The sequence below is a fragment of the Equus przewalskii genome, chromosome 6 (assembly GCF_037783145.1).
Source record: "Equus przewalskii isolate Varuska chromosome 6, EquPr2, whole genome shotgun sequence".
Taxonomy (NCBI): Eukaryota; Metazoa; Chordata; class Mammalia; order Perissodactyla; family Equidae; genus Equus; species Equus przewalskii.
In genome coordinates this window covers 52842138-52867139 of record NC_091836.1, presented here as the reverse complement: position 1 = coordinate 52867139, position 25002 = coordinate 52842138, and the positions used below count along the sequence as shown (strand labels likewise).

Here is a 25002-nt window from a genome sequence, read left to right as displayed (position 1 = left end):
TCGATCGCCTCTCGTAAGGTTCCCACAGCCCCGGTCGCCCAAACCGCCCTGAAAATCATCCAACACCTGGAGGGACTAGAAGCACTCAGAGTCGACTGACCGGGGTGGGCCATGGAATCGAGCGGAAAAAGCCCATCCTCTTGATCGCTGAGGGGCAGTGCCCTGGCCGGGGTGGGTCCCCCTCTCAGTCTCCACGCAACCCCGAAGGGCACGGGGGAGGTCACACCCCACCCTTGGCTGTATCGTGGAGACAGCTGCTGGCCACTCTGGCCTTCGGCGTCTTCCTGGACAGACCCGTTCGTGGCTCTCAAGCAGATCTCTCAGAGTGCGAGAGCCGGGTGGGATGAACGGGAAGCCTAGGATGAAGGAGTCGAGGAACTACACTCCATTTCAGCAAGTTGTCCCATTCTGGGCTCCCCGCCAGCAACGGGGGAGTGTTCCAGCGGCTCCACGTCCTGCCCGGCCTTCGGACAGGTCCATCGTGCTGTTCTCCCGGAGCCGTTCTCATGGCGGCAAGGTGTGCCAACGCCCCCCTCCCCCCACCCGGAGAGCTCCTGCGCCTTCCGCTCCCGCTCCCGGGCGTGATGCGGGCGGAGCAGGCTTTCAGGTGCTTTGGGAGACCCTCTCTGGGGAGGCGCGCGCTCCAGGCTTTGGCGTGCTTTCTTCTAGGGTCTTGGGTGTGGTTCCTCGCAGAGGACCCTGACCAGATGTGCCCTCTTCTTGACGTCGGAGTCCTTGGCGGCAGGAGGGATCGGCAGCTCTTTTCTCCCCACCCTCCCGGTGCTCTCTTCCGCCTGTCCGGAGCCCCTGTGGCAGAGCCCGGGCCTGGGGGAGAGGTCCCTGGCGGCCTCCGCTCCCGCCTGGAGCGCCAGCCGCCCGCGCGGTGTTCCCGGCAGAGAGTGATCCCGCCTCAGGGAGACACCCTAGAAGGAGCAGGCGTCCGCGGCTCCCGAACGGCGTGCGCCAATTCTTGCGCGTGGGGTGGGCGCTCGCGGCCGATCAATCCCCTCGGAAGAGACGCCTGCGGGCCTTGGCGGGGGGCCTGCGACGGGGCGGCGCGCGGCAGCTTCTGGGCCGCGGACTGGGACTCGGGGAGGGAGGCAGAGGTCTGAGCTCCGAGCTGGGCGGGGGCCCCAGGCCGCGGAGGTCCAGGCTGAACTCGGCCGGCAGAGGGCGCAGCCCCGGCCTGGGCTCGGGCGGGAGCCCGCAGCCCTGGCGGGCAGGGGCCCCGCGGAGAGCTTGGAGGAGGAGGGTGTGCGGGGAGGAGGGGCTGAGGCCCGGGACTCCGCCGGCCCAGGGTCCCGCGGGGGGCCGGCAGCCTCGCCTAGCCTCCCCGTCCTCTGGCGCGGGGGGCGCTCCGCTGGGCTCCGCTCTCTGGGCGCAAAGGGATCCGTCTTGCACGTTGATGGCCCAGGCGGCCTGGGTCGGGCCGGGCCAGAGCCAGCGCGCGTGGGCAGGGAACCAGAGAGCCTCGGAAGAGCTCAGGACGCGCGCAGGGACGACGACGAGCGCCAGGTTGCCGAGCGTGAGCTGCAGGGCTGCGTGGGGGGCCAGGACCAGGACTTCCGCACCCAGGCGCAGCTCAAGGGCTGTTCCCGGCTCCAGGACCACCACGACCATCTGCATACATTGCGTGCTGGGCGTCCGCGGCCCCTGCGGGAGGAAAGCTCTGAGTTCTCCAGCACCCAGGGGCCCTCCGAGAGGCCTCTTGGGGAGGGAGCTGCCAGCCGCCAGCCCCCGCCCCGTCCCCGAGGGAAACTCTGCCTGGCCACCTCCCCCCCACCCCCCAGGCGGTGGAGGTCCTGCTCAGGCTGAGCGCCAGCTGGAGGGTCATCTGCGGGGCTTGGCTGGGGGCCTGGAGCCCGGGCAGCAGCGGCCCTCTGGCCAGCCTCCAGAGTCCCTCCCGCCCACTCACCTGGGCTGCTTCCGGGGCCCGCGCTGGAGCCGGGCAGGGAGCTCCTGGCACTGCGGCTGGCTCTGCCCCTGCGGAGAGAGCGGAGGGTGCGAGGTGAATGCTCTGCTCCCGCAGGGTGTTCTTGAGAGCAGAGGGCGTGAGCCCGGAGAGCCCCGGGACTCGGCCCAGACCGGCCGCGGGACGGGTGGCCGGAAGAACCGAGGAAGCCGCCCGGGACATTCCAGAGGAGGCAGCTGTTCCTTTCCGGAAGCCCTGGCACGCCTTCTCCCCAGCAGCCCACTCCTTCGAGAAAGCAGGAAAGCGCCTTACCTGTGCGGGGATCCTGCTCCGCCTGCCGCCTCCGTTTCGCCGCCTTCCGCGGGGCGGGGGTGGCCGAGCTGCAGGACAGGGAGGGACACGGTCAGACCTCGCACGCAGGAACCCGGGGTCCACTTCCCACACGCCTGAAAGCCCGCCTTCTCATCCCGCTCACGCGCCCACCCTGAGCCCCAGGGCCAAGGCACGCGTCCTTCCCTTCCAAGGAGAGCTGCTCCTCCCCGGGTGCTGCTTGCGTCCCGACACCCGCCTCTCCGCGTCCTCCCTCACCCCCTCGCTGGGGAAAGCCCCACCCCCACCCCCCCAAACCCCCAGCCCCCACCCCCCCAACCAGCCCCAGCCCCAACCCACCCCGGACTCCTCACCTCCCCACCCCCCACCCCCCCAGCCCCGCTGCACCGCCGATAGGGAGGGAACCAGGGACGGTGCCCACGGGAAAGAGTGCCCTCTGGACGGGGCTCCTCCGCAGGAGAAGGAGAGACATCTCCTCGGGCCTGAGCACTTTGCAGAAAGAGGTGCCCGCGCTCCACAGGGGACAGTCCTGTCTGCCCCCGGATTCCACGCGCGGTGCCGAGGGCCAGAAGAAAAACAGTGGACACGGAGGGAACCCTCCCCCGTCTGGGTGAGACGGTGGTGGAACCCTCAGATCCTCTGCTCCCCTCTCCCTTCCCGCAGAGGAGGGAGAGGACCCCACAGAGAGTGTGTCGGCAGGGGGAATTGTAAGGCCGGAGCACAGGAAGAGAGCAAGGAGGGAGCAAACCCGAGACGCGTCTCCCGAGGGCTCCTCCCGACCTCCCCACCCCGAAGGGATTCCTCTGGGCCTAGCGATTCTCCCTTTCCTCAGCTTCCAAATGCCCAGCCTCCTGGGAGGCCCGGCTTCTCCCTTCTCCTCTGCCCTGGTGCCATCCACTGAAACACGCGCACGACACACACACACACACACACACACACACACACACACGGACACACACACACACGGACACACACCCATCCACCCCCCCTACGCACGCAGAGGAGCCCGCCTCGTCCTCCGTCACACACGCCCCAACGTACCAGGTGTCTCCAGCTCTGCGGCCCTTCGATTCTGTCCGGGACTCCCGCGGTCTCCTCGGGCGCCGGGAACCATCCATCGGGAAGGTGCTCCTGCCACCTTTGTCCAAGCAAACCCTCGTCCCGGTGCTACGACCTGGAAATCGGAGCTGGCGGCTCACGGATCCCCTCTCTCTCCTGCGCGAGCAGTGTCTGTCCCAAAGCTGGGCACTCAGTTCTGGAGGAAGCGTTCCCGTGGCCTGAGGCGGTTGGAGGAGGGCAGGGACTGCTGGAGATCCGGGGCAAATGCCCGCAGCTGGGGTCAGCGGGGGCGGAGCCAGTGGGCTCGTCGTCGTCCAGGTCGGATGGGATTGGTTGGCCCTGGGCTCCAGAAGAGGAGGGGCCGGCCAGGGGGGACGTGTGAGGAGGACTCCCGAGGAGGGCTTGCTTCAGAGTCCGCCCAATCCCTTCCAGATCCGTCCACCGGCCCCTCTCCCTGACTCCGCCCCCATCGTCCAGCCGTCGCCTGGCAGCCGTCTTCCCTGTCCGCTCGACCCTCTCCCTTCCTTGCAGCCCCAGGAAGTGCTTCACCTGGCTTGTTTCTGGGGTCTTCTCAGGGTCAACCGGAAGGGTATTCTTCCGGGGGACCAATCAATGGATTTCTGGGAAGGCCATCCCAGCGAGAGTTCTCCCCAACTAGGGAGCTTCGAAGAGAAGAAGAAAGGGGAGCCACATGCACGCCGGACCCGGGGGGACTCTCTGGCTTGAGTCCCAGCCCGCTTGCCGACCAGGCGGGGCTCTGAGTTCCTTTCCTCGGAGCCGGAGCCGGAGCCTCGAGGGAGGAGTCCTTTCACTAGGCAATCGCTTGCCCTTTGAGAACTTCGGAGGGGAGTTTGGGGGTGAGCTCAGGCAGACTTTACGGGGATTTGTGAACGTGCCTCTGCGAATGTCTGTGTTACATAGGAGTTTGTGTGTGTGTGTGTGTTTGTGTGTGTGGGCCGGTGGGTGGGGGGGGGGGGGCGTGCGTGAGGGCGTGCGCGGGCGCTCGCATCTGTGTGCCTTTTGCGGGGTTGGCGCAGCTTCCTTCTCCTTTGGAAATCCACCCCCTCCCCTCTTGCCGGCTTTCCTCTCCTCGTGTGTGTTCTGCCAAATCTGATGGAAACAGAACAGCGCCCCCACGTGCTTCCAAGTTGTCGAGCCAACAGACGTAAGAAATGATCACACCCCAAAATCAAGCACGTTTCGAGATCGATTTATTACACTCAAGTTCCAATAGGATCATGGGCACTGCCGTTTCCCCCCTGGAATGAAGAGTCACGGTCATCTTTCTCTTCGTGGCAGGCTTGGAAAGCCAGTGTGGGTTTCACGGTCTCGGCGCATCCCGTCTGAAAGTGCCGTTGGATGCGAGACCCTTGGTGTGTAGGGAGACGTCCTCGATCGCCTCTCGTAAGGTTCCCACAGCCCCGGTCGCCCAAACCGCCCTGAAAATCATCCAACACCTGGAGGGACTAGAAGCACTCAGAGTCGACTGACCGGGGTGGGCCATGGAATCGAGCGGAAAAAGCCCATCCTCTTGATCGCTGAGGGGCAGTGCCCTGGCCGGGGTGGGTCCCCCTCTCAGTCTCCACGCAACCCCGAAGGGCACGGGGGAGGTCACACCCCACCCTTGGCTGTATCGTGGAGACAGCTGCTGGCCACTCTGGCCTTCGGCGTCTTCCTGGACAGACCCGTTCGTGGCTCTCAAGCAGATCTCTCAGAGTGCGAGAGCCGGGTGGGATGAACGGGAAGCCTAGGATGAAGGAGTCGAGGAACTACACTCCATTTCAGCAAGTTGTCCCATTCTGGGCTCCCCGCCAGCAACGGGGGAGTGTTCCAGCGGCTCCACGTCCTGCCCGGCCTTCGGACAGGTCCATCGTGCTGTTCTCCCGGAGCCGTTCTCATGGCGGCAAGGTGTGCCAACGCCCCCCTCCCCCCACCCGGAGAGCTCCTGCGCCTTCCGCTCCCGCTCCCGGGCGTGATGCGGGCGGAGCAGGCTTTCAGGTGCTTTGGGAGACCCTCTCTGGGGAGGCGCGCGCTCCAGGCTTTGGCGTGCTTTCTTCTAGGGTCTTGGGTGTGGTTCCTCGCAGAGGACCCTGACCAGATGTGCCCTCTTCTTGACGTCGGAGTCCTTGGCGGCAGGAGGGATCGGCAGCTCTTTTCTCCCCACCCTCCCGGTGCTCTCTTCCGCCTGTCCGGAGCCCCTGTGGCAGAGCCCGGGCCTGGGGGAGAGGTCCCTGGCGGCCTCCGCTCCCGCCTGGAGCGCCAGCCGCCCGCGCGGTGTTCCCGGCAGAGAGTGATCCCGCCTCAGGGAGACACCCTAGAAGGAGCAGGCGTCCGCGGCTCCCGAACGGCGTGCGCCAATTCTTGCGCGTGGGGTGGGCGCTCGCGGCCGATCAATCCCCTCGGAAGAGACGCCTGCGGGCCTTGGCGGGGGGCCTGCGACGGGGCGGCGCGCGGCAGCTTCTGGGCCGCGGACTGGGACTCGGGGAGGGAGGCAGAGGTCTGAGCTCCGAGCTGGGCGGGGGCCCCAGGCCGCGGAGGTCCAGGCTGAACTCGGCCGGCAGAGGGCGCAGCCCCGCCCTGGGCTCGGGCGGGAGCCCGCAGCCCTGGCGGGCAGGGGCCCCGCGGAGAGCTTGGAGGAGGAGGGTGTGCGGGGAGGAGGGGCTGAGGCCCGGGACTCCGCCGGCCCAGGGTCCCGCGGGGGGCCGGCAGCCTCGCCTAGCCTCCCCGTCCTCTGGCGCGGGGGGCGCTCCGCTGGGCTCCGCTCTCTGGGCGCAAAGGGATCCGTCTTGCACGTTGATGGCCCAGGCGGCCTGGGTCGGGCCGGGCCAGAGCCAGCGCGCGTGGGCAGGGAACCAGAGAGCCTCGGAAGAGCTCAGGACGCGCGCAGGGACGACGACGAGCGCCAGGTTGCCGAGCGTGAGCTGCAGGGCTGCGTGGGGGGCCAGGACCAGGACTTCCGCACCCAGGCGCAGCTCAAGGGCTGTTCCCGGCTCCAGGACCACCACGACCATCTGCATACATTGCGTGCTGGGCGTCCGCGGCCCCTGCGGGAGGAAAGCTCTGAGTTCTCCAGCACCCAGGGGCCCTCCGAGAGGCCTCTTGGGGAGGGAGCTGCCAGCCGCCAGCCCCCGCCCCGTCCCCGAGGGAAACTCTGCCTGGCCACCTCCCCCCCCACCCCCCAGGCGGTGGAGGTCCTGCTCAGGCTGAGCGCCAGCTGGAGGGTCATCTGCGGGGCTTGGCTGGGGGCCTGGAGCCCGGGCAGCAGCGGCCCTCTGGCCAGCCTCCAGAGTCCCTCCCGCCCACTCACCTGGGCTGCTTCCGGGGCCCGCGCTGGAGCCGGGCAGGGAGCTCCTGGCACTGCGGCTGGCTCTGCCCCTGCGGAGAGAGCGCAGGGTGCGAGGTGAATGCTCTGCTCCCGCAGGGTGTTCTTGAGAGCAGAGGGCGTGAGCCCGGAGAGCCCCGGGACTCGGCCCAGACCGGCCGCGGGACGGGTGGCCGCAAGAACCGAGGAAGCCGCCCGGGACATTCCAGAGGAGGCAGCTGTTCCTTTCCGGAAGCCCTGGCACGCCTTCTCCCCAGCAGCCCACTCCTTCGAGAAAGCAGGAAAGCGCCTTACCTGTGCGGGGATCCTGCTCCGCCTGCCGCCTCCGTTTCGCCGCCTTCCGCGGGGCGGGGGTGGCCGAGCTGCAGGACAGGGAGGGACACGGTCAGACCTCGCACGCAGGAACCCGGGGTCCACTTCCCACACGCCTGAAAGCCCGCCTTCTCATCCCGCTCACGCGCCCACCCTGAGCCCCAGGGCCAAGGCACGCGTCCTTCCCTTCCAAGGAGAGCTGCTCCTCCCCGGGTGCTGCTTGCGTCCCGACACCCGCCTCTCCGCGTCCTCCCTCACCCCCTCGCTGGGGAAAGCCCCACCCCCACCCCCCCAAACCCCCAGCCCCCACCCCCCCAACCAGCCCCAGCCCCAACCCACCCCGGACTCCTCACCCCCCCACCCCCCACCCCCCCAGCCCCGCTGCACCGCCGATAGGGAGGGAACCAGGGACGGTGCCCACGGGAAAGAGTGCCCTCTGGACGGGGCTCCTCCGCAGGAGAAGGAGAGACATCTCCTCGGGCCTGAGCACTTTGCAGAAAGAGGTGCCCGCGCTCCACAGGGGACAGTCCTGTCTGCCCCCGGATTCCACGCGCGGTGCCGAGGGCCAGAAGAAAAACAGTGGACACGGAGGGAACCCTCCCCCGTCTGGGTGAGACGGTGGTGGAACCCTCAGATCCTCTGCTCCCCTCTCCCTTCCCGCAGAGGAGGGAGAGGACCCCACAGAGAGTGTGTCGGCAGGGGGAATTGTAAGGCCGGAGCACAGGAAGAGAGCAAGGAGGGAGCAAACCCGAGACGCGTCTCCCGAGGGCTCCTCCCGACCTCCCCACCCCGAAGGGATTCCTCTGGGCCTAGCGATTCTCCCTTTCCTCAGCTTCCAAATGCCCAGCCTCCTGGGAGGCCCGGCTTCTCCCTTCTCCTCTGCCCTGGTGCCATCCACTGAAACACGCGCACGACACACACACACACACACACACACACACACACACACGGACACACACACACACGGACACACACCCATCCACCCCCCCTACGCACGCAGAGGAGCCCGCCTCGTCCTCCGTCACACACGCCCCAACGTACCAGGTGTCTCCAGCTCTGCGGCCCTTCGATTCTGTCCGGGACTCCCGCGGTCTCCTCGGGCGCCGGGAACCATCCATCGGGAAGGTGCTCCTGCCACCTTTGTCCAAGCAAACCCTCGTCCCGGTGCTACGACCTGGAAATCGGAGCTGGCGGCTCACGGATCCCCTCTCTCTCCTGCGCGAGCAGTGTCTGTCCCAAAGCTGGGCACTCAGTTCTGGAGGAAGCGTTCCCGTGGCCTGAGGCGGTTGGAGGAGGGCAGGGACTGCTGGAGATCCGGGGCAAATGCCCGCAGCTGGGGTCAGCGGGGGCGGAGCCAGTGGGCTCGTCGTCGTCCAGGTCGGATGGGATTGGTTGGCCCTGGGCTCCAGAAGAGGAGGGGCCGGCACATAGAAGAACTAGAACCTACGCCATAATATACAGACCTTGTCCCTGGGACTTTTTTAAAAGAAACATGAAGATTGGCAAAAGACGTTAGCTCAGGGCCTATCTTTCTAAAAAAAAACAAACAGTAAAAGCCAGTGCCGTAGTGTTGGCTTCTATCCACATCAGGCAGTGAACCTTGCTCAGTAACACTGGGCATAATGTATTAAAAGAAACACAGAAGATGGAGATTGCTTAGAATACATTTTATTTATTAAACATTCAACAGCCAATAATATTAGTTAATCAATCAAGTTTTATCTATATCTTTACTATGTTGTTTTCACTTGGGTTTTCTTACCTCCACTGATGTTTTAGAGATACCTAGTCCCCAGAGCAGTTCCAGAAAAACTGAAGGTAGAATTCTGTCACTACCTGGGTACTTGTGACTGAATGGCATGGTTAAATTTTAGCAACTTATGGTTACCTTATAACATTTTAATCCCTGAAAATTGGAATTGGCTCTGGTCCTGTTGTCAAATGCACATTGCAATGCTATTGATTTTCCCATTACATTATTCTAAATCATCTCATCAATCTATAGTTATTACCGCCACTATGAAATCAACTGTGGAGGAATCCCTTCGAACCAGGTCATCCTAATTGGGATCATTTTGTCCCAGGAGGCAATGTCTAAAGACATTTTTGGTTGTCATTATTGATGGGAGGGATGTTACTGGCAGCTAGTGGATAGAGGCCAGGGGTAACTCTCTTCAACATCCTACAGTGAAAAATATGCCCTCACAGTGACCAAAAATAATCCAGCTCAAAAGTTCGATATTGCAGAGCTTGGGAAATAAGGCTGTAGGTGGAGGCATGGAACATTTGAGTTATCATTTCTGTCATTCTTGCTTCAAGAAGCTTATAATTCATGGAGGCATGATTTACAAACACACACATCCTTTGTGAAACAGCACACAAAAGGTATGATAACCCACGTCATCAGACCATGATAAAGTCAGTAAAGGAGATGGGATGCATTGATGGTTCGAATAAAAAGGGGGTCTTTGACAAATGAAGGAGCTGATTGCTTGAAGATTGCAAAGGTGTAAGTTAGGCAGAAAAAAAAAGAAAGAAGGTAGCCTTCATGTTGGGAGGAAGAGAAAAAGCGTTGAATAGAGAGGTCCAAGTCTGCCGCGTTTAGAATATTTGGTTTGTTTTATTCTGTCTTTTTGCAACTGTCTCATATCGGAGAATAACAGAAACATTAGTGGAACTTAAACACAAAGATTTGTTAACTTCCCATGAAGGCTGTGTTTTCTTTCAGGAGCTAGTTCCCATAAGTTGCTATTTCTTACCCTGTGGTTTCAGCCCCCAGCCATCATATTTCAGTTCCAGTTGGAGATGCTAATTTTAGTTTTTGTTTTTAACATAATTGTCTTTTTAAAATATATTTAGAATATATTACCTGTCATTGTACCCTTCTGGAGTGAAGAGAGGATTTTCCTTTGAATTCACTCAATCCTTGTGTTGGAAAATGACCTGATAAATTTATGTACTTATTTTTTTTTAACAGAAAGGAATTCTACTATAGTTATGTTACTGCACACTGCTTTTTCTCTCACGGCATCTGTAACCTTGGAGATTATTGTTCTGGCACATGGAAATATGTCATTTTAAAAACATGACTGCATATTATTTATTAGATTATATGGACCTATCAGAAATTGTGTAAACAGTATAAATAATAAAAATTGCTTTTTGCATTTACAAACAGTGCTGCAGTAAACATACTTGATGAATTTTTGTGAATGTGTCTGTTCTATTCAAATCTCATGCCAATTATCATATGTGAGAGTGCCCTTTAATTTAGATTGTTGTCTTTGGTTACAGCAAAGAACAAGTTCAAAATGCCAATCTGAAAGAACATTAAGAAAATCATGATCCACTTGTTTCTTTCCATTTATTCTCATTCAACAAATTAGTAAACAATCAGCAAATTGATCAATTAAGGGACAACTGTTATAGGCTTTTAATTAATTAGGCCCTGATTTCAGTTCCCCTACATTAAAGCCAGCATATATGGGGTTAAACCTAAAGAAAGACCAAACCCTTTTCCTGCTTCTTTAGTTACACTCATATGTAAATATCTGTTTGCTTAACCTTTGACTTCCTGAGTTTTTACAACCACATAGAAGTTCCAAATTGTTCAACGCCTCATGCTTGGTTCCCACTAAAGTTTTGGCTAATCACAAGTCCTTGAAGTTTATTACAGGGAAACTGATGTCCAGAGTATATCAAGAAACTGAAGCTTCCCAGAGCCCAACTCCTCGACTTCCTGGCACCGTAGATCTCCCATCAACCATGGAAGCCGACAACCAAGGACAGCCATCTGTGGATTCCTTTATCTCACCATCCCCTCTCCTTGCAAACAGCCTCACAAGGCCAAACACAGGCCAGTGGGAAAGTGCTGACCAGTAAGGTCACAGGCCACCCCCTCCCCTACAAGAGCAGCCACATTCCTTGCTAACTTTTCAAAACCCCTTACCTGCTTCTTAACAGGGAACCAGCTGTACCCTAAGGCATTAGCTAGCTGGCATTCCCTTCACCTGCCAAAGAAATTAAGAAAACTGTTTTTTCCCTTTTCACCCAAACCTCTGTTCTCATTATTTGAATTGGCACCGAGTTCAGAGACTGAACTTCGATAACACAATGAGAGATAATGAAAGCCCTGTGCTGCCTTATTCCCAGGATTTTATCAGTCCTTTTTGTCCTTTAGCTACTGTTTTGTCCCTGCTGCTGCATCAAGGCAAAGCTTTGGTCATAGATTAAGCAGTGTAAGGGGCTCACAGTGACCTTGTGCCATCTGTCAAATGGCCCAACACACTCCACAGAGACTCAAGGAGATTAATGCTGCAGTTTTCCAGTGTTTGGTGGCTGGCAGGGATAAGCCAGGTTAGCCTGTCATATCTTTGAGTGTGGTAGCCTATTGGACCTGTAAATGTATTTACAGGTTTAGGGTAACATGTTTACACACTAAGTGCTCCTTTTTTCTCCATCCAACGCATCACAGCAAATAATTCAGGGTGATACAATATATTACATCACTTTGAATTTATGTATCATATCATCTTGTATTTATAAATTACACTTACAATATCCTTAGGCTAAATTCCTAGCAATGGAATTTTTAAATGAAAGGATGAGGTACATATTTAGAGTTTGGTAGTGAGGGCCAAATTGTTCTCCTGAAACAGGTTGCATTCTCTGCAAGTTTTATTGAAACAAATTTGAAATTGCATGATATAAAAAATCATTCTGGTGGCATGCATTTTGAAACCATGTGAATCTCCCTACATTTTCTATTTCAGAGTAATCACAAGGATGATGGGAAGATGGTCATGTCAAAGGACTAGAAGGAACTCACCTCCTCCCAAGGACACAACAAAGGCACAGCTACCTGTGAAACAATTCCTGTTGATAGATCTGGAAATTCAATAAAAAGAACCCCCACAACAAGGGACAGCACTGAGCAGGATGAAGGGCAGGAAAATAAACCTCTGCTGAGGAGAAAATCACATCCTAGTCACAGTGCTTCATGGTTGGGAGCAATATGTAAAGGTATGAAGCTCTTCCCCAGAGAAGCAGGCGTGATCTGAGTGGGGGATCTATAGCCACAGTAGGCATCTCAGCCTTTAGATTCAGCACAACTGAGATGAGATCCCATAATAGCAGATCAGCTGGCTTTCAAAACCAGTGGGAGATACCCTCAGGAAAACTATCAAACTTCAGAGAAAGAGAAACCTGCTCTTAAAGAAGTCATGCAGAGAATTGACCCATTCTAAAAAAAATGCAAAAACACAAAAAGAAAAGTTCATAGTCCATTGGTAAAAGAGACTCACTAAGCTCTAAGTGCATCTCAGAGAGGCAGTAGGTGGCTTGGCTCAACCCTCCAGGGCCTGACACTGTCCACAACCGTTATTGGGATCTAGTCCAGTCATGCTGACCTGGACACTAGCAGCTGCCATTCTATTACTTCCTATTGCCTGTTAGTGCAGAGGTTCCCCTCCCCACCAAAAACACGAGATTTAGTCAAGTGCAGCCAGAGCACATAACCCCCAAAGAGACTGGCCCTGCCTACCTGCAAGCCTGTGGTGAACTTGTGGCCCTGCATGGGTGTGGTGTGTGGGACCTCAGCAGTGGAACAAGTGGGTCTGCCTTGGTGCAAGTGTCAGGGGGTGGGCCTGTGTTGGAAGAGTGTGTCAACAGGGCAGTGGAGTGTGTCAGCTGCAGAAGACTCACGCCACTGGCCATCTCAAACAGCCATACAGGGGATCTGCCCCATCATCCAATGTCTGAAATGATTGTGTGCTGTTGTCCCTGGGGGAAGCACACGCCATCTGTGCTCCTGAGAGAGCTGACGATGGTGATGTGCTGCAAGGAGCAGCAATGGAAGCCTACAGAAACTGTGAGACCCTGAGGATAGCAACCAGCCACACTGGGGGCCTGATTCACTTAGCATTAGTTTTAAGGTATTACACCTTGAAGCCAGCTGTGCTGGGGCTTGTCCCACTCAATAAAGTGACCATTTAAGTCACACATGGCTGAGCTTTACAACGAGCCAGCCTGGGGGTCAGCATAGACTAACCATGCACCTGCAGCAAGAGCAAACCTGTCACAACAGAAGGGAACACACAGCCCACACAGGGGACATCCCTGGAGAATTTGGAAGAGGTGATAAGAAGGAAGGACATTTCGGGTCCCTTAAGGCATCTCTTTCATAAGGTCACATTTCAAACATCAGGAGATGTAGCTGACCCACTTAATACATAGATATAAGCACAGAGAAGTCGGCAAAATGAGGAGACAAAGGAATATGCTTCAAATAAGGGAAGAGGAGAAATCCTCAGAAAAACAACTAAATGAAACACAGATACACAACCTACCTGATAAAGAATACAAACTAATAGGATACTCATTGATCTCGGGAGAAGAATACATGCGAACAGTGAGACCTTCAACAAAGAATTGGAAAACAAAGAAAAGAACCAATCAGAACTGAAGAATACAATAGTGGAAATGAAAAATTAACTAGAGGAAATCAACAGCAAAGTAGATGACACAAAGAACAGATCAGTGATCTGGATGACAGAGTACAGGAAATCACCCAAGCTGAACAGAAAAAAGAAAAAAATTAAATTAATGAGGACAGTCTAAGGGACCTCTGGGACAACATGAAGTGTACTAACATCTTTATTATAGGTGTCCCAGAAAGAGAAGAGACAAATAGGCAGAAAGATATTTGAGGAAATAATAGCTGAAAACTTCCCTAAACTGAGGAGGGAAACGGGCATTCAGGTAAAGAAAGCACAGACAGCAACAAATAAGATGAATCTAAAGATGCCCACACCAAGACATATTATAAGTCAAATATCAAGAATTAAAGATAAAGAGAGAATCTTAAAAGCTGCAAGAGAAAGACAAGTTACATTCAAAGGAAACCCCATAAGGCTATCAGCTGACTTCTCAGCAGAAACTTTGCGGGACAGAAGGGCGTGACATGATATATTCAAAGTGCTGAGAGGAAAAGAAAAAAAAAACAGCCAAGAATACTCTAACTGGCAATGTTATCATTCAGAATGGATGTTTTCCAAACAAGCAAAAACTATAGGAGTTTATCGCCACTGAGCTGACCTTACAAGAATTGTTAAAGGGATTTATTTAAGTGGGAAAAGAAAAGAACACAAATAGGAATAAGAAAATTATCTAAGAAAAAAAATCACTGCTAAAGGCAAATATACAGAAAGGCAGTGGATTGACAACCTATAAGGTAGTATTGAAGGTCAAAAGAAAAAATACCAAAAGTATCTATCTCCATGATAAGAGGTTAAGTGATATACAGACAAAAAAGAGATTTTTAAAGATGATTTCAAAAATATAAAATGTGGGGGCAGGGGAGTAAAAGGGTAACACTCTTAGTAATAGTTCAAACTTAGATAATCAACTTAATATAGATTACTATTTACATAGGTTATTATATATGAACCTCATGGTAATCACAAATAAGAAACCTACAATACACACACAAAAAGTGAAGAGAAAGAAACCCAAACAAATACCAAAAACATCAAATCAGAAGCGAAGAGAGCAAGAGAAGAAAAGAACAAAGAAGAACCACTAAAACATCCAGAATAAAAGGAACAAAATGGCAATAAATGCATACTTATCAATAGCTACTTTAAATGTCAATGGACTAAATGTTCTAATCAAAAGGCACAGGGTGGCTGAATGGGTAAGAAAGCAGGACCCATATATATACTGCACACAAGAGACATAATTAAGACCTAACAAAACTCACAAACTGGAAGTGAAGGGATGGAAAAAGATACTCCATGCAAATGGAAATGAAAAGAAAGCTGGAGCACCTTTGCTTCTATCAGACAAAATAAACTTTAAAATTAATCTGAAACAATAGACAAAGAACGATACTACATAATGATCAAGGGAACAATCCAACAAGAGGACACAACACTTGTAACATCTATGCACTCAACATAGGAGCACCTAAATATATAATGTAATTATTAACAGACATGAAAGGAGAAACTCACAGTGGCACAGTAATAGTAGGAAACTTTAACACTCTACTCACATCATTGGAAAGATCATCTTAGCAGAAGATCAATAAAGAAACATTGGCCTTAAATGATACATTAGACCAGATGTACTTAGTATATGAACACAGAACATTCCATCCCCAAACTGCAGAATACACATTCTTTTTGAATGTACATGGAGTGCTCTCCAAAATAGATCATATATTAGGCCACAAAGCAAGTCTCAACAAATTTAAGGAGATTAATATAATACAAACCATCTCTTCTGAGCACATAGGTATAAATTAGAAATCAACTACAAGAAGAAAACTGGAAAAGTCAGAAATTTGCAGAGATTAAACAAAATGCTACCAAACAACTACTGAGTCAAGGAAGAAATAAGAAAATCTGTACATAAAAGAAAATGAAAGTGTGACATGCCAAATTTTATAGGATACAGTAAAAGTGGTACCAAGAGGGAAGTTTATAGCAATATAGGCTTATCTCAACAAATAAGAAAAATCTCAACTAAAGAAGCTAATGGTGCACCTAAAAGAACTAGAAAAAGAAGAACAAATAAAGCCCAAAATCAGTAGAAGAAAGGAAATAATAAAAATCAGACCAGAAATAAATGAAAGACTAGAAAAAAAGGGATACATCAATGAAAGTAAGAGCTAGTTCTATGAAAGATAAAAAAAATTGACAAACTTTAGCTAGACTCACCAAGAAAAAGGAGAGAATGCTCAAATAATAAAATCAGAAATGAAAGAGGAGAATTTATAACAGAAACTTCAGAAATAGAAAAAATTATAAGAGAATACTATTAAAAGCTATACACCAACAAATTGGATATCTAGAAGAAATGGATAAGTTCTTAGAATCGTACAAACTTCCAAAACTGAATCAAGAAGAAATAGAGAATTTGAAGAGGCCAAGCACCAGTAAGGAAATCAAAACAGTAATCAAGAACCTCCCAAAAAATAAAACTCCAGGACCCTATGGCTTCCCTGGTGAATTCCACCAAACATTCAAAGAAGGCTTAAAACCTATCCTTCTCAAGGTCTTCCAAAATTTGAAGAGGAGGGGAAGCTTCCCAACTCATTCCACAAGGCCAACATTACCCAGCTACCAAAACCAGACAAGGGCAACAAGGAAAGAAAATTCCAGGCTAATATTACTGATGAACATCAATGCAAAAATCCTCCACAAAATACTAGCAAATCAAATGCAACAATACAGGAAAAATCACACACCATGATCAAATGCGATATATTTCAGTGATGCAGCAATGGTTCAACATCTTCAGATCAATGAAGGTGATAACCCACATTAACAAAATGAAGAATAAAAATCACACGATCATCTCAATAGATGCAGAGAAACCATTTGACAAGATACAGCATCCATTTACAATAAAAACTCAATAAAGTGATCATAGAAGGAAAGCACCTCAACATAATAAAGGCCATATATGACAAACCCACAGCTAATTTCATACTCAACAGAGAAAACCTGAAAGCTACTGCTTAAAAACAGGAACAAGACAAGGATGCCCACTTTCACCACTATTACTTAACATAGTATTGGAAGTCCTAGTCAGAACAATCAGGCAAAAAAAGAAAAAATCAGATGCAAATTGGAAAGGAAGAAATAAAACTGTGATTATTTGCAGATGGCACTATTTTATATCTAGAAAATCCTAAAGAATCCACCAAAAAAACTATTAGAAATAATAAATGAGTAGAATAAAGTTGCAGGATGCAAAATCAATGTCAGCTGCATTTCTATACACTTACAACAAAGTATCAGAAGGAGAAATGAAGAATACAATCCCATTTACAATTGCACCAAAAAGAAGTAAATACCTAGGAAGAAACTTAACCAAAGAGGTGAAATAATTGTACACCGAAAACTATGAAACTTTGTTGAAAGAAAATGAAGACACAAATAAATGGAAAGACATTCCATGCTCATGAATTGGAAGAATTAACATAGTTAAAATGTCTATACTTCCTAAAGAAATCTATCGATTCACTGCAATCCATGTCAAAGTTCCAATGACATTTTTCATTGAAATAGAGCAAAGAATCCTAAAATTTATATGGGACAACAAAGAACCCAAATAGCCAAAGCAATCCTGAGAAAAAAGAACAAAGCTGGAGATATTATGCTCCCTGATTTCAAAATATACTACAAAGCTATAGTAATCAAAACAGTATGGTACTGGCACCAAAACAGACAGACAGATCAATGGAACACAGTCAAGAGCCCAGAAATAAACCCACATTCTATGGACAGGTAATTTTCGACAAGGGAGCCAAGAACATACAATGGAGGAAAGAAAGCCTCTTCCATGAATTTTCCTGGGAAAATTAGACAGCCACATGCAAAAGAATAAAAGTAGACCATTATCTTACACCATACACAAAAAATTAACTCAAAATGGATTACAGACTTGAATGTAAGACCTGAAATCATAAAACTCCTAGAAGAAAACATAGGCAGTACACTCCTTGACATTAAGTCTTAGCAGCGTATTTTCAAACGCCATGTCTGACCAGACAAGGGAAACAAAAGAAAAAAGTAAACAAATGGGACTACATCAAACTAAAAAGCTCCTGCGCAGCAAAGGAAACCATTAACAAGAATAAAAGACAACCTAATAATTGGGAGAAGATATTTGCAAACCATATATCTGATAATGGGTTAACATTTAAAATGTGTACAGAACTTGTGTATCTCAACAACAAAAAACCAAACAATTCAATTAAGAAATGGGCAAAGGATCTGAATGGACATCTTTCCAAAGAATATATACAGGTGGCCAACAGACAGATGAACCGATGTTCAACATCACTAATTAGGGAAATGCAAATCAAAACTACAATGAGATATCACCTCACGCCAATCAGAATGACTATAATTAACAAGACAAAAAATAACAAGCACTAGAGAGAATGTGTAGAAAACAGAACTCTCATATGCTGCTGGTGGGAATGTAAATTGGTGCAGCCACTATGGAAAATCGTATGGAGATTCCACAAAAAAATAAGAATAGGGCTACCATATGATCCAGCTATTCCACTGCTGGGTATTTATCCACAGAACATGCGAAAAACTAATGCATAAAGACATATGCGCTCCTACCTTCATCACAACATTATTCACAATAATAAAGACTTGGAAACAACCTAAGTGCCCATCAAGGGATCAATCACCAAAGATGTTGTGGTATATGTAGGCAATGGAATACTACTCAGCTATAAAAAAGATGCAATCTTGCCACTGGTGACAACATGGATGGACCTTAAGGGTATTCTGCTAAGTGAAATAAGTCAGACAGAGAAAGCCAAATACCATATGATCTCACTCATAAATAGAAGATAAAAACATCAACAACAAGAAACGACATATAGATACAGAGATTGGGTTGGTGGTTACCACATTGGAATGGGGGAGAGATGAGGGCAAAAGGGGTAACTGGGCACATGTGTTTGGTGATGGACGGTAATTAGTCTTTGGATGTTGAACTTGATGTAGTCTACACAGAAATCAAAATATAATGATGTACACCTGAAATTTATATAATGTTATAAACCAATGTTACCTCAATTTAAAACAATGAAAAAAGCATTATTTATTACTTAATTTATTTTCTAAAGTATCATTTGTCTTGATTTTGTTCAGGGTGATTTTTTTACCTTGCAGATTTTTTTTTTCATACTTACGTGAAGTCAATTGTTTTAATCATTTCTTTTCTGTCATCTGAGCTTCGCATCATACTGTGAAGGGGGCTACCTTTGATACGATGGGAGGTGAGAAGGAGCATTCTGAGTAGAGGGACTAGCAGGTGCAAAGGTCTTGAGGTAAGAAGGAGGCTAGGAATGTATATTAGTCAGGGTTCTCCAGAGAAACAGAACCTATAGGACATATATGTAGAGAGAAAGAGAGATTTATTTTAAGGAATTGGCTCACACAATTGAGGAGCCTGACAAGCCCAAAATCTGCAGGGTGGTCCCACAGGCTGGAGACTCAGGAAGAGTTACAGTTCGAGTCTGAAGGCAGCCTGCTGGCAGAATTCCTCCTTCCTTGAGAGAGGTCAGTCTGTGGTCTCTTAAGGCCTTTGATTGATTAGATGAGGCCCACCCATGATGTGGGGTGTTATCTGTTTTCCTCAAAGCTTACAGAGTTAAACATTAGTCTTATCTAAAAGATACCTTCACAGTAACATCTAGACTAGTGTTTGAGAAGCATCTGGGTGCCACAGCCCCATAGTTGACACACAAAATGAATCATCACAAGTCCACCTGTTGTCACCTTGGCATACATATATGTTAAAACATACTTAATTTGCAAATAAAGGCAATAACAAGATAATATTTCCACCTAACGTGATACAGCTATCCTACATGCAACTGAGAATGCACTAACCTTTTTCCTGGAAGAGGAGATAAAGTCCTTGAGTGATGTTTACAGTTCTTCACATTTTATAAGTTAAATTCTAAGACCTATTGTCAATACCTCTTATGTAGCAAGATATGAGTATAAGACAGGAAAGAAAACTAAGATATTTGCTTACTCTATATACATACATGCATATATGTATGTATACGTATGTACTATGTATGCATGCACACAAATGTATTCATAATGAAACAAGGAAGAAATACTCGTGGTAATCACAGTCCTCACTTCTGTAACTGGTCACGTGGTCATAGCTGGTAATTACAACTACCTTCCAAACCACACTTGGCACCAAAATCTCTCTCCGTGTGCTAGGGCTGCCACAACAAAATACCACAGACTGAGTGGCTTAAACACCCGACAAGTATTTTCTCACAATTCTAGAGGCTAGTTGTCCATGATCAAGGTGTTGGCAGGGTTGGTTTCTTCCGAGGCCTCTCTTCTTGGCTTGCAGACGGCTGTCTTCTCATTGTGTCCTCACACAGTCTTCCCTCTGTCTGTGTTGTCTCTGCCATAACGTGCCCCTTTTATAAGGAAATCAGTCATACTGGATTAAGGCCCACCCTAATGACTTCATCTTAACTTAATCACATCTGTCAAGACTCGATTTCCAGATACAGTCACATTCTGAGGTCCTGGGGGTTAGGACTCCAACACAAGAATTTTGGAGGGACCCAATGTAGCCTGTAAAACACATGTGAGGACCAGAAAGGTGAGTGGTACGGCTGGGGTGAAGAGGGTGGGCAGGAAAGCCAAGGAGAAGCCTGGAGAGATTGGCAGAGGATTCAGGGCTGTGGTGAGAATTTGGGTTTTCTTTTACACACAAGGGAAAGCCACTAGCGTGTTCTAAACTATGTTTTGCAAAAATCCTCTGCAAGAGTCTTCTGGAGGGTAAGATGGGGTGACTGGGACATCAAGGAAGAGCTTCCACAATCTTCCAGGTGAGCAATGAAGGGGCCTGGGCTGGGGTAGGAAGGATGGAGAGAGGTGGATGGGTTTTTGGAGGCATTAGAAGGAAAGGACTTGTGGGTCAGTGTGTGAAACGGATAGCAGCCACTTGGAAGTCGATGGAAGAAATGTTTCTAGAAAAGGGACTGACCAACCCACATTCTCCATCAGAGCTTTCAAGGAGGGTCTGGTAGGCAGAGACCCAATTGCTACTCACTGCGATTTCCTTAGACTTCAGCACAGTGTCAGGCACATAGTGGTTGGTCAATGAATGTTTGTGGAATGAATGCATGAATGACTTTAAACCAGAAGTGGAAGAAATTGGGCGCGGTGGGCTTACGAGATAGTAGACTTTGGGGGTGTGTTCGGAAATGACTGGGGGTATCAGGGTCTCTGCTGCTCTCAGTGCTCCATGTCGGGGGTGGCTGGCAGAGAGTGTAGACAGAAGTTTACCTATGACTCCTGGGAGGAGGTGAGATTTGTAATAACAGACTGGAGGTAGTGAACTCCCCATCCCTGAGAGTGTGCAAATGGGAGGGGTGCATTTTTGGAGGGTTGTAGAGGAAATTTCTGTCCCAGGGAAGGTTTGGAGATGGGGAAGGCTTAGTCTGGTCTAAGGTGAAAGCCCTTTGGGTTTCCCAGCAACCCAAGGTTGGTAGAGGTTTCTGCATCCTCCTCACTTCCTGTGGCATCTGAGACTCACCCTATCCCACATCCCTTCTCTGTGTATGTGTGACTGGCAGTGCCCTGACACTGCAGTGTAGGGTGGGCCTCACTTGAGGTCTGGGACACAATCATTAAGGTTTAAATTCCAGGCAGCCATCAGCACCTCGGTCTTGGAGTTGCTGCCCCCTAGTGGGAAAAATAAGGAGTTCCCCTTCACCACTTGGTAATCTCTTGAGGGGGTCTTGCTGATTGTACAAGTTGGGTAAGTGAGGGTGGTGAAGCAAAGGGGATCCAACCTGCATGTTTGTGATCTGGGGATCTTGGCCTGTCTGAAGGGCTGTCCCATCAGCTGAGGACCACTGGCTGGTCCAGGATGAGGCGGGAGCCACTGCCCAGTCCCCAGGACACAGTGGGACAGGGTGGGTGGGGGTAGCCAAGGCCTTCACTCACCCTCATTGTGTGATGGCAGATGAAGGGATGGGTGCGGTGGGCTCAATGCTCTGCAAATAAGTGAGCTTCCACTTTGGAAAATTCCTGCATAAGAATGATGCTGACAGGTGACTCAGAGACACACAGAAAGACTCAGGGAGAGGTAGAGATGGAGAGAGCCTGTGAGAGATACTTAATAAACATTGACTGATTGAAGGAATGAATGATTCCTGGACCGAAAGAGAAGAGGACCCAGCGTTCACACGGATAAGCTCTGGCAGCTTGTGCTTATTTTGTTGATAAGCTGGGAGGACATGGCCTGGGAGGATGGCTGGGGGTCTTGATGTTCATTGGGCTGGATGACAGCATGAATGCAGAGGTCCTGCCTCCATCAAGGACCCAGGGTAGGTGAGGATAACGACAGCAGGAGGAGAGGGGACCAAGGGTGCCCTGTGGGGAGGAGAACAAAGTTCCCTGTGCTGAGAGGCTGGGCTCCCATTCCAGGCCCCTGCAGGGACAGGGTCGGGCAGGAGACACCTCATAGGGCATCCTCAGGGCAGGTCCGAGGGTGAGCCCCGGGGTAGTGTTGCAGGAATAGGCGGAGAGAGGTCTGGGGAGATGCAATGAACTACTAGCATAATAGAGGGATATTTGATGGACAGCCCAAGAAGTTGGCCTCTGGGGACCTTTGTGGTGGGTCACAGGAGAGACCCAGTGTTCAGGTGAAGCCCTCACCTAGGATGTCTTCCCCAGGGTCACCATGTGCTGGGCAGCCCTTGGGAACGTCACTGCTCATTGGTGTCTCAACTAATGGGATGGGGCCTGGGGGTGAGTTCCTGGGAGTCTGAAAACTAAAGTAGAGCATCCTGGGGGTTCATCATGGGGAGACCCCCGGAGAGCATCTTTGGGGAAGAGAGTTGGGGGATCAGAACATAGAGGAGGGACCTAGGGAATCAATGGGGTCATCATAGGATCATCCTTGGGCCCAGAGCCTTCCTAGGAGGACTCCAGGACCTGAGGAATGGAGTCAGGAGGCACACTGTGAGAGAGACCATGCAGGAGTATTTCTGGGGGGATGCAGAACAAGGGGGTGAGCTGAGAGTAGTGGGGGCCATCATGGGGTTTGGGGTTTCAGAACCTATTGTTTTTTGGGGGTACAGATGTGGGATGGGTTGTGGGAGCCCCTGGATGGAAGGAAGGAGTCTGGGGGAGAAATTATGTGGGGACAATAGAGTTTGGGGGAGGGGAGGAACTTGGGGCATGGGCTTTGGACACTACGGGGTCCTTTAGCAGGCCACCGTTGGGCAGACACTTGAGGGTCAGAACTTGGATCTTTGTGGTGGATGTTGGAGTTTGGCACTTGTGGGGAGGATTCTGGAGTGCTTAGCACATCAGGGTTCAGGAGAACTTTGGATAATCAGATGAGGGAAAATCAATGAAGGGGTGGATTTTGGGGGCTCAGAACCAGGGATGTCTTGGTAAGTAGATCTTGGGGTGTGTTTGGGGGGAGTAGATGTTTGGGGCAGATTATAAGAGTGAACTTAGGTGTTGGAACACTCATGGAAAGATTCTCAGGGGTAGGGGTTGGTTGGAGTGCCCAGTGCAGTTTCTTTGGAGAGGGATGAGTTATGGGGGTTGGTTGAGGGTCCTTGAGGGATATAGCAAGGGGGTGAATTGGGGTGTTTAGAGCCCAGGGGATGGGGGGGGCTGTATCAAGAGCAATAGATCATGGAAGTAGGCTGAGAGGTCAGAATCTGGGGATGTCTTGGGGGTGGGCATGGGTGAAGCCCCATTATGAGAGTGCCCTGGGGGACATATATCATGGGAGATGGTTTGACAGGGTGAGGACGTGGTGGTGTGTTGGGCCTTGATGATGGAGGAGGTGGGTTTAGAGAATCAGAACTGGGGTGTCTCTGGGGACGGATCACAGGAGGTGAGTTAGGGCAGAACCAGGGATGCCCTGGGAGGCAGATCTCCTTGGGGTGGGTCTGTGGGGTCAGAATAAGGTGAGTCTGGGTGGGTCCAGGAGTGGACCATTCCAGCGCTGAGGGAAGGCAGGACAGAACCGGCTGGGTACCGCAAGCTTTACTGCCCACAACACTGCCCCAACCGCTGCTCGGCATCAGTAGCATTTGCGGTACACGATGTGGGGCCCCTGCTCCTCGTACTCCTCCCGCAGGACCCAGCAGGACTGGAAGGCACGCAATGAGGCCAGGATGGAGCCCCCGATCCACACCGAGAAGTTCCTGCTGGGCTGGGCCTTCACCACCACGTGGGCCTCATGGGGCAGACTGTGCAACAGCTCAGCGCGGAAGCGGCCCTCGAACCCCTGGAAGAGTGAGGAGCCCCCGCAGAGCAGCACGTTCTGGGCCACATCCGCCTGCACCTCCAGGGGCACCTTGAGAAGACTCTGTGTGGCCATGGTAGGGACCCCAACAGGCGACAGCCCTGGGATCGCGGGGGGGCTGAACAGCAGCTCCGGGCACTGGAACAGCTCTTTGCCCAGCGTTACCGTCCGCCCATCGGGCAGCTTCAGGGTCTGCTGGTATTCCTGCTCCGGCCGGGCCTGCTCCTTGAGCAAGTCGGCAGCCACGTAGCAGTAGCGATGCTTAATGTTCTCCACCGTGTCCAGGTCCTGCTGCCCGAGCGGCAAGCCGGAGCCCAGCAGCATCTCCGCCAGGAAGGCGGTCAGGTGGGTGCCTGCCAGGTCCAGGCGCTGTGCGGCGTGGGGCAGGTTGTAGCCCTGGAAGACGGGTACAGTGTAGGTGACCCCGTGGCCCGTGTCCACCACCAGCCCACTGACCTGCCCGTGTGCGTAGACGGACAGCACCGACTGGGAAGCCACATACATGGCGGGGGAGCGCAGAGACTCGAAGACCACCTCCACCAGCTTCTCACGGTTGGTGCTGGGGCTGAAGGGCGGGTCGGAGAACAGCAGCGGGTGGTCCTGGGTGGCCACGCGGAGGTCGTGCTCAAGCACGTGGCGCCAGATGAGCTCAGCCGCGTTCCAGTCCACCAAGATGCCGTTCCGAACGGGCTGCACCAGCGTCAGCTCCGGGCGCATGCGGGCGGCCTCGCCGATGAAGGTCTCCAGCACTTGCTGCCCGGTGGTGGCCAGCTTCTGGGGCTGGCAGCCCACGATGGTGGCCACAGTGTAGATGGGCCGAGTCTGCCCTGCGAAACCCATCTTACAGGTGCCTGTGCCCATGTCAATGACCACTGCTCCAGTCTTTGGTGGCAACTTGTCTCCCACCATGTTGGGGGGGTCCTGCTGCAGGTTCTTGCATCCTGGGATTGAACCAGGGTTTAGGCCAGGCCTGGGGGCCTCTGGAGAAGACTGGGGCTCCAAGGGGTTGGAGTGATTTGCATCCATGGCTGCAAGTGGCTGGGTGGGTGGCTTGGCAAGGCTGACTACTTTCCTCTGGGGTGCAGCGTTGTGGGGAGAAAAGGTGAGACTGGGCCAGTGGCCGGCACAGGCAGAGAGGGAGAGGGAGCCGGCCAGTGACCTATGACATCACTTTTCCCCCTGCCCCCTTTAGAAGACATCACAATGCAGGGGTAGA

General features: G+C 51.6%; 3 protein-coding genes across 3 annotated transcripts; all 3 read right to left on the bottom strand.

Annotated features, from left to right (window-relative positions):
* Nucleotides 1-999: 999 nt before the first annotated feature.
* LOC139084251 (proline-rich protein 23D1-like) lies at nucleotides 1000-3360 on the bottom strand. The gene is made up of 4 exons (XM_070626627.1): nucleotides 3284-3360; nucleotides 2225-2292; nucleotides 1916-1983; nucleotides 1000-1653 (listed from the first exon to the last, which is right to left on the bottom strand). Exons 1-4 carry the CDS (start codon nucleotides 3358-3360, stop codon nucleotides 1000-1002), a joined length of 867 nt encoding a protein of 288 aa, XP_070482728.1.
* Nucleotides 3361-5691: 2331 nt separating this feature from the next.
* On the bottom strand, nucleotides 5692-8053 carry LOC103545461 (proline-rich protein 23D1-like). Its single transcript, XM_070626626.1, has 4 exons — nucleotides 7977-8053; nucleotides 6918-6985; nucleotides 6609-6676; nucleotides 5692-6345 (listed from the first exon to the last, which is right to left on the bottom strand). The coding sequence occupies exons 1-4, from the start codon at nucleotides 8051-8053 to the stop codon at nucleotides 5692-5694; spliced, it is 867 nt and encodes a 288-aa protein (XP_070482727.1).
* Nucleotides 8054-23509: 15456 nt separating this feature from the next.
* Nucleotides 23510-24967, bottom strand: LOC103543096 (actin-like protein 9). Its single transcript, XM_008510007.2, has one exon. It carries the CDS (start codon nucleotides 24810-24812, stop codon nucleotides 23562-23564), a length of 1251 nt encoding a protein of 416 aa, XP_008508229.2. The 5' UTR covers nucleotides 24813-24967; the 3' UTR covers nucleotides 23510-23561.
* Between the last annotated feature and the right edge of the window lie 35 nt (nucleotides 24968-25002).